General features: G+C 36.7%; 1 protein-coding gene across 1 annotated transcript in view; it reads right to left on the bottom strand.

Annotated features, from left to right (window-relative positions):
* The window catches only part of sdk1b (sidekick cell adhesion molecule 1b), a gene marked incomplete at its 5' end in the record, with an annotated part of 224,774 nt that overhangs the window by 69,541 nt on the left and 140,993 nt on the right, over positions 1-14,240 (bottom strand). Inside the window, 7 exons of the mRNA XM_084091359.1 lie at positions 2,764-2,937; positions 3,921-4,023; positions 4,946-5,113; positions 5,203-5,319; positions 7,070-7,267; positions 9,369-9,452; positions 12,908-13,098. Of these exons, the coding sequence (XP_083947485.1) occupies positions 2,764-2,937; positions 3,921-4,023; positions 4,946-5,113; positions 5,203-5,319; positions 7,070-7,267; positions 9,369-9,452; positions 12,908-13,098 (1,035 nt within the window). The remainder of the gene's footprint in view (positions 1-2,763; positions 2,938-3,920; positions 4,024-4,945; positions 5,114-5,202; positions 5,320-7,069; positions 7,268-9,368; positions 9,453-12,907; positions 13,099-14,240) is intronic.

Raw genomic sequence — 14,240 nt, 5'->3', positions numbered from 1 at the left:
CTTCAGACTTCTTGAAATATAGATTTTTTTAGTTTTCAAATGAAGTCAAAACAGGTTTGAGGTATCATTCGTGTCTGTTGCATAAACAGTGTAGAAAGAGTTACGTTTATTAGGGTTATGAGTTCAAATCCCTCACCCTAACTATGAGCAATAGTAGAGATAAATAGCATAAACAGCCTTTAGGCTTATATATTCAAATACATCAATATGTCACTTTGTAGATTTGTGTCTTTGTTGCAGTTTGTACTTTCAAACCGGTGCTCCTGAGGTTCCGTGGAGGACAAATGGTGGGTAGATAGAAGCATTATCACTAAAATAATGCAAGCAAAAAGTGTTCATCATGGCTGCAAGGGGTTTGTGGGATATCAAAAAGATCCTAGGCAGCTTACAAACAAAAAAATATATATATTTTTTTGAGAGTTACCAAATAGAATTTTTTAATTTCCTTTTCAAAAATAACAAAAACTGTTGGCTTAAATGTTTTTACAACATTCATTCATGAATACTATAATATTAAAGGAACAGTGATACAAAATTCAAATTTCTGTTTCTCCCCCTTATTGTCATTCCAACCCTGTAGAATTTTCTATATAGTGTTGGACACAAAAGAAGATATTTGGAATAATGTCAGAGCCGCTGATTTTAGGGATTGTGACATAAAATTTGAATATGTGCAAAACAGACTACTTTTATTGTGCTTTTATGGGGGTCTTTGGAGATTTTTGGAGCATGTACTGTAAAAGAGTAGCTCAACACCTTTTGTTTTTCTACACAAAGTAAGTCATGAGGATTTTGAACAACATGAGGATGAGTAAATTATGACAGAAGTTTCATTTTTGTCTGAACTAAGTCTTTAACATTACTTTCCACTATGTTGCAAGATCAAAAGTTCCACTGTTCCTTCAACAAAATTACATTTATAAAAACTACATTACAATATCACATAATACAATTATGTCCTTTGCAGATGCTTGTAATATGTGTGTGACAGGTTTTTTTTTTCCCCATCTGTCACAGCAGCCTAAATATGCAATAACATCTAATATTGTTTAAAACGAGGCACTGCTCAGCCATCGTCTAACATGTGGTAATAAGAGGACCTGTCCACTGCCTGAGATTAACTTGAACGCCTGTGAAATCACATTAGCATGTGAAGCATTGCCTCTCCTTCAACCGTCTGATGAGTTTTCTTTCAACAGAGTTTGCCGGCTGTATTATTAAAGGTAGGAGTATATTGTGGTGCTCTGTTATCTTAATGTGACTGTCAAAGGTATTATTGTTATTATTCAAATCGCATGTGTTTTCAATTTGTATCTCATAATCTAAATGTCAGCTGTTGAGTCTTTTTCTAAAGTCTGCCGAAACCCAGTTTCTCTCACAGACTAGCGTGTCTTAAATTAAATATTGCTTTATTATGAGTTCCGTTAAGTAGTACTAAAAGAATTGCATTACATTGCCTTCCTTTAAGCGCATTTGCAAATCATAGTTTATTACAGTTATGTTTTGTATGATTGATGATTTGTAATATTTCTCGTTTTTTCTCTAAGTTGAGCTCAAATATGCACAAATGTTTAAGCTTGTAGGTGGATTTCCCCGAAAAGTAGCAACACAGCAGCATTTGGCTCAACCAATGGCATGAGTTTGGGATGGGACTGCTTGGCTGACTAATGGCAGTTTTTGGGAAACCTGATCCTTCAGAAATCATTCTAATATGCTGTTTTAGAGGACTTTTTTTTTTTTTTTTTATCAATGTTGAAAACAGTTGGGCGACTGTACTGGAAACTGTGAACACATAAGCAGCATTTATTTAAAAACACACATTTTTGTAACAATTTAAGTCTTTACTGACACTTTTAATAAATTTAATGCATCCATGCTGAATACAAGTATTAATGCCGGAATGAAACGGAAGTTGCGTTGGTCTGTTCTTCCTTATTGTGACGTATATCCGAGTGAAACATCTTCTCAATCAATATAATGATATAATGATTGTGTCCATCTGGAATTGATTGGATCGTTTGCTATTGCTGTGATCTCAGGTCCTTCCTGACCCCAAGCCTTTGAACGGTACTGTATATGCAATCATGTTACTTGGTTAAGAAAGACTTATGAAGGCTTTTGACACAAAAGACAAGCTTTTAGGCCTTTTGTATTTTTCTGATTGTGAACAACATTTCAAACGCATCCAATTAAACAAGCTGCGCACTGTCATTCGTGTTACTCAGTGTATTTCATCTACTTCAAAGATCGATGAGATTTCCTTTGCATCCATCCATAAGACAATCTGTGGGCGCACAACATTCAGCCATCTAGAAGCAGTAATTAATATCTGAGCGCGTGTATGTGTGTGTGTTTAATTAGTTCCTGATGCCACAGAAGTTTAGCAACATTGGCTAGTCGTCAAAGGAGATGATCTTGGCCTTGGGCATCAGGCCTATCTTATTCTACTCTCCCTTTATCTTCCTCCCGCGTCCCGACACACACACACACACACACACACACACACACACACACAAACACACACACACACACACAAACACACAAACACATCTGCTCCCTCCTCTGTCCTATCATTATAGCCCATTTTTGGATGGTTCTCTTGGCTTCAGAACTGCAGCTGGGATCCAAGCATCTTCCTCCTACAATAGCACCCCAATACATACTGAGAGCACATGTACTGCACAAGTGTAGTCCCTTCAAAGCGCTTCGTATCGAACGTGGATGTTAGCAAGGATTTGTGTGTTTGTGTCTATTTTTGCTCACATGACTTCCAGTCGGGTGGTTTTGGAGTCATTTCCAGCTGGTGAGATGACCCTGCAGGTGTAATCTCCGATGTCTCCGGACCACGTCTGGCTGATGTGGAGTGAACCTTCCTTCATTGACACTCGCCCACCAGTCGACACGCTCAGAGGCTTGGTTCCTTTATTCCATGCATATCTGAGGAAAATAAGACTCTTTATGATGACTCATAATCCACCAAAAATATCACACTCCAAAGACCTGCAGAAAACACACTTAGCCTCCTGAAATAGAACAACATCAAATTCCATATCGGCTTCTCTTCCTTATGTGCTTGATAATGACCAAAACAAGGTGGATAAAGACTATATAATATGGTAACCCCCCCCATAATTTTTCAAATTTAAGTTATGAAAAAAAAAGCTGATTGCAAACCATAAATATTGCAAAAACAAATTGTTTTCCTATAAACTAAATTGGCACTCAGTAGAAATAAGAGACAGTTATGAGAGCCAATCATCTGAGCAAATTATTCAGTCATGAAACTTATTTTTGATGTGCATCTACTGTAGACATTTATTTAGCATTTCCATCATAGTTTAACCACCTCAAGTACACCTTCAGATAGCTTAGAAAAGTACTCAAGTGGCATGATTTAAGGTTTCATTTATGTCTGCAGCACCAGTGGAGCGGGATGAGTTATGTTAGAGGTCTTGAGCAACAGTGAACGTGATTTCCCCAAGTACAACATATTCCTGGATCAAGGTCTTTTTTCATTTTGGAACAACATTCCAATCAACCAATCAGATTTGAGGGACACGTTTACAGTGTATGTCAAGTTTAGGCTTACAACCGGGGTTAGGTGCTTCTACTGTACATCAGTGTTATTCACCTGTTATTTCCCTCTGCATTTATGGATAAGTTATGGGTAGGGGTAGGGACAGGATTAGTACAAAATTTTCAGACAGGAATGTTGTTCCAGGATCAACAAAGTATGTCTTACTTGGCAGTGTACACAGTGACACAATCACAGTGACCTAATGACCTAATCATTAACAGTGACCTAATGATTAACATCAAGAGTAATGCTTGACTTTGCTAATTAGAAAACTTTCTTACGTTTTTGAAATAAAAATGTCAAAAACATGTTCCTCAACATGCATCTCGGCTCAAGCTCTGACCTGACGGTGACTCTGGGGTCGTGGGTTGCCGCGCAGTTCAGCACAGCGGTGGTTCCCTTAATGACACGCTGATCCTCAGGGGGTGTTGAAATAAAGGTTCGACCTGATTAATAAAATGCAGTTTAGGACAAAAATCACGCCACAGTTTAATCATTACCAACATCATTATTCACAGTTCTTTTAACCCTATTAAGTAATTCCCACTGACAGCTTCATTAGCAAAACAGAATGAAATTTACAAAGCATGAACGTTCGAATATTCACACTGCGTCTCAATGACCATATAGTACGGCTAAGCAAATGAACAAATTCTCTCACACACATAACCCACTGGGTCCAATTCACTTGATTAAAGCTAATGCATGTAACGTTTTTGACATTAAACCGCTATTTTCCAGTTTAATGCTCACTGACAACTATAAGTCAGCCATTTGTATGTTGCAAATACCGTCGCTGTGCGGCCCGACATGTCAACTTCCAGCTCAAGTAATGGTGTGAGTTTGGGGTGGGACTATCTTTTTTGTCTGAACAATGTAGACAAGGATAGTTTTCCTGACATTCCGTTTGACGCCGCCAACGGTGCATAAATTACACGCAGTAGTTTTAATCAGAGAGACTTCTTGCTTTCCTTTTAAGTGGCCAATCCACAAACAGCATTATTTAGGCTGGATGTCAAAAATGCTCTAAGACACTTCCACGCACCCACGCTCAAGCGTAAACCTACATCAGCATCATTAAGCATGCACAGCAAGATAAACCGAGGTCTTGGGATTTAAGGATGACACTATACCGGTGTGAAATTACTGCAAAAGACTTAACATTTCACAAATAGTGTGCTCTGCCATGCCTTTACAATCAGCCAAGCTAATGAATGCCGCTATTAAGCTAAACAATGACTGCTGATAAAAGGCATGTTTGTAAATTGTCTGCAATCCTGTCGGTGCTGAATTTCAAATATGCTAAATTTGTTTGTACTTTCAAGTCATTAAAAACAGCATATTATTCACAATATTACAGTTTCGTACTCAAGACTGTCAGGGCCACGGTGGCGTTGACCAGTCCCTCAGAGTTAGACGCCAAGCACGTGTAGTTCCCTGCGTCGCTCGGCATTATGGGTAGTATCTGTAAGCCTCCAGACTCCAGCAGAGTGAAACGAGGTATCTGCACCGATCCGCTCGCTAACACCTGAGAACCTGCGAGAATCACAGGGGTTAGTCACGAAACTGCTGACATGTTAATCGTGTAAATGATGTGCAAACAGGTGTGAATGTAATTTACATACCTTTCCTCCAAACAATGGCAGGTTTGGGGGCGCCAGATATCTCACAGGTGAAGACAGCTGACGCTCCGTCAGTCACAGTGATGTCAGAAGGGGGCGTGGTGAAAGATGGTGACACGCCTACCGTGAAAACAAGTGAGTCAGAAAAATCTAAGAAAATATTGAGTGACCCCAAAAAGTATATTAGGCACTTAAAAATAATTTAGGCTAATTTCCATATTAGAACCACGTATACTAAATTAGGCAAGGGTGTAGAGTTACATTCAAGCTATTTCAAGGCATGTCGGATCAAGGAAAAAACATTTAAATATGTAATTTTGGTGATCAAAGATGAGTTTTAATACTACAGGGGGACTTTACTTTAATCAAAATTGTCCTTTGGCATGACAAATGAATTTCATTAATATGAGCCAAAATACAACTATTTTTAATAATTATTGGGGGAAAAAAGCAAAACACAATTTAAAATAGTCTTAGATGTCAACTACTCTAACATACAGTATCTTGAGATGCCAGGAAACACTTTGTTAACACTTAAAAACATTATTTGTGTGACAATGTTTCAAATCTCTTACTTCAGGAGTAACTGAATTTTAAGAAACACAAATAAGTTACATTACCATTCAAAAGTTTGGGGTCAGTGAGAATTTTATTTGTATTTTTTAAACAAAATTACTACTTTGATTCACCAAGGATGCATTCTAACTGATAGAAGTCAGTAAAGAGTTTTACACTGCAAAAAAAATAAAAATAATAATAATAATAATAATTCAAAAAAAATGCTGCTCTTTTGAACTTTCTTTTAATAAAAGAATCCTGAAAAAAATGTTATCTGTCACAGCTGGTGTGGTACTTGACAGAATCATGACGATGAAGAACAAACACACAACGGTTTCCACAAAAATATGAAGCAGCACAAAAGAAAAGTTTCTTGAGCACAAAATCAGCTTATTAGAATGATTTTTGAAGATTAAGCTTTGTCATCACAGGAATAAATTACATTTTAAAATATATTCATATATAAAAACGTTATTTTAAATTGTAATAATATTTCACAATACTACTGTTTTACTGTATCAATACAGTAGCTTACAAGACTTTCAAAAACATATTAATGACCTCAAACATTTGAATGGTAGTGTAGCTTAAGCATTATTTGTTTGCAGATGGTTGGTTTCATATTGTTATATAATGAAATGAAATTCACACATTTCATATGAGATGTAAGTGTTTAAGTATATGGGGTCACTGCTCATACATACATGCAGTATTTGGAGTGAACAAACTGCCGCTCTAAATATCACACCACTGTTATAACATCCATTATTATTCACTTGTTAATTACTTACATGATGAATGTACCTAACTTTAAAACTCTTAAACTTCAATAAAAAATGGTGTGAACTGAAATGAAGCTTGAGAGCAAAAGAGATGAGGATGACTAAGCGAGAGAGAGCTGGAGGTGTTGATTAAGTGCTGTGTGTGTGTGTGTGTCTGTGTGTTAAAGGTTGATCTCTCAGTAGACACTGATTAATTACACAGATCAATGAGAGGTCTCTGAACTCCCTGATCAATTCACAACCAAGAGGAAAAGAGAGCGAGATCACTGACTTTTAAAACATCCATGGCTGTATTTATGCTTCATCTTCCCATTAGCTTGAAGCAATGATTCACCCAAAAAATAAAACTCCTGTCATCAATTACTCACCCTCATGTCGTGCCAAACACATGACTTTTTTTTTCTCTTGAAAAAAAAAAAAAAGATAATAAAATGGCAATCAGTTATGTGATTTTGGAACAACATGCGGGTGAGTAAATGATGGCGGAACTGCATTTTTGGGTGAAATATTCCTATAACTATTCATCTTACTTGTGACGATCAAGTTGGTATGTGCCTGGATTTCTCCGGCCATGTTTTCAGCGAAGCACTGGAATATTCCGGCATCGTCCGGCTGAATTCTCCGTACTTGTAGAACCATGGAAGAAGACGTAAGTTTGTATCGAGGGTTGTTCAGTGTGGAGAGCGGGACGGCATTTTTGAACCACTCCAACTTCGGTGTGGGAATTCCTGAATAATACATAAAGCATCACAAGGTATTTCAGCAGATATCATAATATAAATTACAACACACTACTGGTCAAAGGTTTTGAATAAATATGATTTTTTTAATGTTTTTGAAAGAAGTCTATAATGCCATGGGTAAAACAGTAATATTGTAAAATATTATTACAATTTAAAACAACTGTTTTCTATTTTTTTTTTTTTTTTGTATTTTATTCCTATGATAGAATGATTTCTGAAGGATCATGTGACACTGAAGGCTGGAGTAATGATGATGAAAATTCAGCTTTGTCATCAAAGGAATAAATTACATTTTAAAATATATTAACAAAGAAAAACGTTTTTTTATTGTAATATCATTTCACAATATTACTGTTTTTACTGTATTTTTGATCAAATGAATGCAGCCTTGGTGAGCATAAGAGACTTCTTTCAAAAACAGTTAAAAACAAATCTTAAGTATTCTAACCTTATATACGCCAAATTTGTGGGCTAGATTTACACAAATGCCATTTGACATTTGGTAGATGAGAAAATTATTACCAAAGTGCACACACACACACACACACACACACACACACACTGTTTGATTTATCACAAAGTTAACATTTTCATCAATAGACCGTCATCAGGGCACACTTTGGTTTAATTAATGAAAATTTAATCTAATAAATTGGCTTTGATTGATTAAACTTCCAATAAAATTTTGACATGCTTCACCGACAAAAAAGGGAGAAGATTTGGAGAGGGGAGTGGGGGAGATCAAGAGAGAGGGACTGAGAAATCAAGAAGCGAGCGCGGAAATGAATAAAACGGCAATTATATGTATTAGCAATAATTGTAAATTAAGTTAATCTGAAGGAACTCATGATATGCTCATCATGATATGCAAATTAAAGAATATATCATGGATAAATCCTGCAGCTCAACACTTTAAAAGGTCATATAGCGTGAATCCGCTCCACCCCGCCTCCTATGGAGGAGTCTCGGCGTCGATAGTCGTGTCACACCCATGGGATGCAAGACAAGGATGTTAAAATAAGACTGTCAAAAACAAGCTTGCTGTAATTAAATTTCTGACAGTTTATGACAAAGTGCGCACAAACTCGCTTCACACCCTTACGGAAGTGCAAAAAGAACGAGCCGAGATTCTCAGCAAGTGTAAATTGCAGAGGTACAATCTTTGCCACAAAAAAAAAAAAAAAAAAAAGAGGAAAAGTCTCAGTAGTTTAAAAAAGTTTCATGAAGGAGAAACTGTCCAGATTTCCGTTAAATAAAGGAGAAAAATATTACAAAAAAAAAAAGTTGAGAAGAAAGAACCGTTTGAGGTCTCTCTTTATGAATTTTCCTTGTTAGAAGTCATGAAAAGTTTAACTTTTAGACACTTGGCACTTTGTTGCTGAAATGTAGGTCAGATTTACACAGCTTGTTAAAATGATTTTCTAGTTGGATTCCACTCCTCCGTTGCCCTGTGAGCCAATGATATACCTAATGTCTTTTAACTAGATCCTAACGTAGAATGAACACTGACGCCAATTAACAGCTAATACCATTAGCGTCTCGCTCGCTTTTTCTAATGTACTTGACCGCTTATTATCATTTAGTCGATTAAATAAAGATGAATTCAAATAAGGACACATTGCGGAAACGAGCAGGGGTCGATGCGGCGCGCTTGGCGAAAAGGTCAAATTTCAGAGACGACAAACGATTATGATAAAAGCACGTCTCTGGTTGACTCAGCACATAAACTAAATGACGTTCTTCCAGCAAATTGTCAGCTGAAAGCACACAGGCCACAATCAAATGAACGTGCTATAACAGTGTGCAGAAATGGGAACATTATGTTTTTAAAAGACACATTCAAACATTTGAGATTGAAAGGTAGTGCACTGGAAGTTAAGTGGCTTTTTTATTCTAGTGCTGGCAGTCTTTATACTCCTGACAATATAAAGATTATGGTATCCTGCAGGGGATTGGTTATACAACAGCAGAGTATTTAGGACATGTATTATATGACTGTAAGTAGGTGTTGAGGTGCTGCAGTAATTTGATAGGTGCGACACAGCTGTCTGTTTCTAGAAGGGGCGGGACAGTGGGCGGGGCTTACCTTTGGCCTGACACTGAAGCTCCACGGTTTTCTCAACTTCCGTTAACACCGACCTCTTTGGTTTTGACGTGAAGTACGGGGACTCTGTGAAGGACACACACACACACACACACTCTTCACCCTTTTGGAATGTTGTTATGAGTTTCTAGTGTTCTAAGTGGTTGCTAGAGCATAGTTATGTGGATGATTAGATATTATGGGTATTTGTGGAAGACATCATGTGTGGCGTACCTCATAACTGAGGGCTTGGATTTATATTTTTTACCATTTAATACCAATCTGAGTGTGTTCTAGAGTTTGCTGGCATAACAGTGGATATTCAGGAAGTGTATTTTTTGGTCATGATAAAAGAGTGAAAGTATGGATGTATACTGTCACATGTAAAAAGCAAGAAGTGTGCTCAGACTTTTCCCTGCGGTCTTTGGTGCCACACTTAGCTCATTATAATAGTAAAAAGGTTTTTTATATATATATATATATATATATATATATATATATATATATATATATATATATATATATATGTATACATAAAAAAAAGAAAACCCTTTCATCCTCGACCCTTTTATTTTCCCCTTTATTCATGACAGAAAGAGCAAGACTCATGTTACTTTTTCCCACACCTGACATTTGTTTTTGTTTTTCTCTCTCTCTTTCTAACTCACTCCAAATGAAAGGAGACAAAGGACCCGTTAACCGTAATGCTGATAACAGCTTTTCACTTACTGAAGAATATCAAACAACCAACAACAACAATGAAGAAAAAAAAAAGAACGGCATAACAATGTCACAGGTTTTCCAAATCATTCCATCCATTCTTCTCTCTTTCCTCTCCTCCTTTTCGTTCTTCCCGAACAAATAAGCACTTATTCAGTCTCACTGTACGTTTATGCAGATCAGGATATACATATTCAGACTGGCGCCTGGATCGGATTCAACGGCAGAAACAATAAATACCTCCTCCGTCTCAACCTCTTTTCCACTGCTGGCTGCACTGACATGTTCACTTTATCTTTCTATAAAAGTCTCTCTGAGCCTCCAACAGCCCCAATTTATTCATCACTCCATTGGCTGCCTCATGCATATGCATGCCCCCCTTTCGCCCAATCATGTAAGGCGCACACCTGTCAGATAAGCTCATTGAAAGAATATTCGTTGCTGTTTCTAATAAGAGTGCGAGTTGAGGTATAAATATTCATAGCTCATCTTTTGGTGAAAAAGATCTTGAGGCAGAGAGTAATATTTGTGTTTTTGGATCAAAGAGCAGAGATGTTAAAGAGGCTGAGGATGTTTAAAGCCCACTGACCTTCTGAAAACACTGGAAACTGAGAGTCGTGATGCTCGGACAAAACGCCAATGACGTGACAAGGAATACTGAGAGCCAACTTGCTATTGTGTGAATAAATGTGCATAGAGACCATTATAACTCATTTTTACAATTTTTTTTTTATTTGTCCTCCCACTTATTGAGAGATACAAAATTGGGTAACACTTTATTTCAAGGTGGCGTACAGTAGTTACACTTTACTACGTGCACTTAGTATAGTAGTAAGCAACTCTATAGTAACTCTATAGTAAGTACATGCAGTTAATTAATATTATTCAGTACTTATTTGAGTAAGTACAATGAAACTACATCACCTTAAAATAAAGTGTAGCTAAATATTTTAGCTAAAATGAAAACTTTAGAGCATCTACAACAGGGCTTGTGTGTTGCTAAAGGTTGCGTTTCAACTTCTGATGAAAATGTCACAGAGGCAGGTCTAATTGTGATTTTGGAAATCCAATGTATTTCTGATTTCAAACAGACACTTTCCACACCCTCAGAAAGATTTCTTAATCATACCTATCCATCAAATGCTCCATCTGAGAGCTTTCTCAACAGTGTAGGTCCCCTCAAACCCTTCAGTAAATCAGTTAGATCTACTGGGGGATGTCACTTCTTCTAATAAATGTTCATGAGCAGAGAGGTGAGATATTCCCACGTTTTGATACTATAGGCATTTGCATGTGATGCTAGCAAACTCGAGTGTCATGTGGTCATTCATTTACAATACTTAAAATTCATTAACATTAGAACGAGGTTAGGAACATGACTGACGCTAGAGGTTGCGGTCTTTAGCCTACTTGGTATTGCGCCCGCCTCCCACGCCGGAGACCACGGTTCACTGGTGGATCAAAATCCATCAAATTTTAAAGAGTGCGGAGTGAAAGCATAACTACCTTTGAATCACTCTCTCTCCTCTCCACCTAGAGCTAGTGTGTGGTGAGCGCCCTGGTGCAGTTGTACTGTCATCCAAGTGGATGCTGCACACTGGTGGTGGTTGAGGAGAGACTCCTGATATGATTGTAGAGTGCTTTGGGTGTACAGTAGTACATAGTAAAGCGCTATATAAATGCATCATTCATTCATTCATAACTACAGCAGTGCACTTAGAATAAATAAATTAATACCCATTGGTGTGGATTCTAACGTAATTTTAAGTGTAACTGGTTGTTATGGTTTTCGTTTTTGGTGTGATGATCAAATTTGAAGATGTTTTAAAATTTTATTGCTGACTTGACATATGCACAGCAATTGATATGTTTTCATGATTTATTCACTAACTTTCGTACTACAATTTGTTCTAAATCTATGAAAAATGTACGAACTGAAACCTCAAAGACGTTGCTTGACGACCTTGCTGCACTTGCTTTCAGGAAAAAGCGTGTCATTAGAGAGCGTCAAAAGGCTGTAAAAAAGTTGTGAAAACCCCCTATATGGAGATAGTTTTGGCATGTTTTCGCAAATTACAAACTTCGAATGCACAAGGTCACTCATTTAGAATACTTAAAATGTATTAGAACAAGGATAAAACAACAACAACAAAAAAAAAACGAGACCCATTGACAGCTAATCAAATCCATCTGACTTTAAATGTAGTCATGAGATCATGGCTACAGCCAGTGTTGGGTTACAAGTAACGCAAGCTATGTAATCAGATTACTTTTTTCAAGTAACTAGTAAAGTAACGCATTACTTTTAAATTTACAACAAAAATATCTGAGTTAGTTTTTCAAATAAATAACGCATGTTACTTTGTTTTTCCATGTATTAACAGACAGCTCTGTTCAGCAGCACAGCTGAAAAGTTAGTTTGAGCTGCGCCCTCTACTGTACAGGTGTGAATTTGCTTTTCCTTCAGCCTGAGGCTTATTCATTTCACTTTTGGTGAAGTTATTGTTATTGTTTTTTCATTTTTGGTCTAATGTTATAAATTTCTGCTGATTTGGCATATCTACAGTAATTGATATATAAGCTTGGAAAAGTAGAGAGGAGCTGTACTTGACTAGAAATAGCCGCCCAGAGGCATTAACGATATGTCGTGACTTTGCTTTTTTTTAAAAAACACATTGGTATTATACATGAAAAAGAACTGAGCTCACTGCAGTATTTAATTAAATGACAAACTCTTGCTCTCTAGGTCATTTCAGTAAAATAATACTTAAAACATCTGCCAGAACCTGCATGAAGCACGAGAGAAAGAGCAATGGTCTTACCCAGCACGGAGAGGTACGCTTTGGCCTCTGTGCTCTTCTGACTGCTGTTTCTGAGCGCAGTCTCGCACACGTACAGACCCGCGTCTGCTGAGGTGGGGTTACTGATGACCAGCCTGCGACTGAATGAGTCCACTCCTGCTGTTAGTCTCACCCCATTACGCTTCCAGAACACCTGCAGCCTGTCAAGAGATCTGCTCCGCGCACACACACAACACACAGCACATTAACTGCCAGACGGAAATTAATACTCATGCCAAGAATTATAAAGAGCACAGTTAGTTATGTGTTAAATATGCAAGAAAATTCATACACTATATGGTCAAAAATATGTGGGACCCCTAATTAACAGGTGGGCTAGGCTTCGAAGAACAAATTTTGATGTTTCCAGCCAACCTTTGTGGGTTTTATATAGGGTACAATGGGGTTAATGGGGGATTTTATTCTCTTTTAAACCAATAGATGGTACAAAAATTCAGCTCAGCACTTTTCTAAACAACTGCTTTTTTGATCAAATATACAATAAAAAAGTAATATTGTGAAATATAATTATTATTAAAACTTTCAACCTAACTTAAGTTTTTTTTATATATTATAAAATGTAATTTACTTCAGTGATGCATCAAATTGAGAAAAAAGTGACAGCAAAAATGTATAATGATTCAAATATTTCTACTTAATTTAAATGTTGAATAAAATAATATTTTGTACTAAAGAAATGTATCACGGTTTCTAAAGAATTATTAAACAGCACAACTGTTTTCAACATTTATCATAATAAGAAATGAATCTTGAGCAGCAAATCAGCAGAATAGAAAGATTTCTGAAGGATCATGTGACACTGAAGACTGGAGTAATGGAATACATAACATTTTGAATTACATTAAAATAGAAACATTTGTTTTCAGCTGTAATAATATTTCACAATATTACAGTTTTACTGTATTTTTGATCAAATAAATGCAGCCTTGGTGAGGTGGAGAAACTCAAATAAGTATCAACTCCAACCTTTTGCTAGTGTACTCAAATATGAACAAAATTCACTATTAGAAGATATACACATTTAAAATTGACAGTCTCTTTCAGGAAAACAAATAAAAAATATTGATGAATCATTCTGCATTACACAATGTTTTGATCAATCAAATGCTCTCTAGAATAAGAACCACCTTCAACCAACATGTAAGTGGCAATGAAGGTTTGTGGCATATCTTGGCTGTGATGAAAGCTAAAGGCTATAGGGCGGCTCATTTAAAAAATAGATTTTCCTTTATTATTAATATATGAAGTTAACACCTAAATTTCAACAGGAAATATGCCCACACAGGAAAGAAAC

The sequence above is a fragment of the Abramis brama genome (genome assembly GCF_963993115.1).
Source record: "Abramis brama genome assembly, chromosome: 2".
Lineage (NCBI taxonomy): Eukaryota > Metazoa > Chordata > Actinopteri > Cypriniformes > Leuciscidae > Abramis > Abramis brama.
The sequence above is the reverse complement of the archived record's forward strand: the minus strand, read 5'-3'. Positions and strand labels throughout refer to the sequence as shown.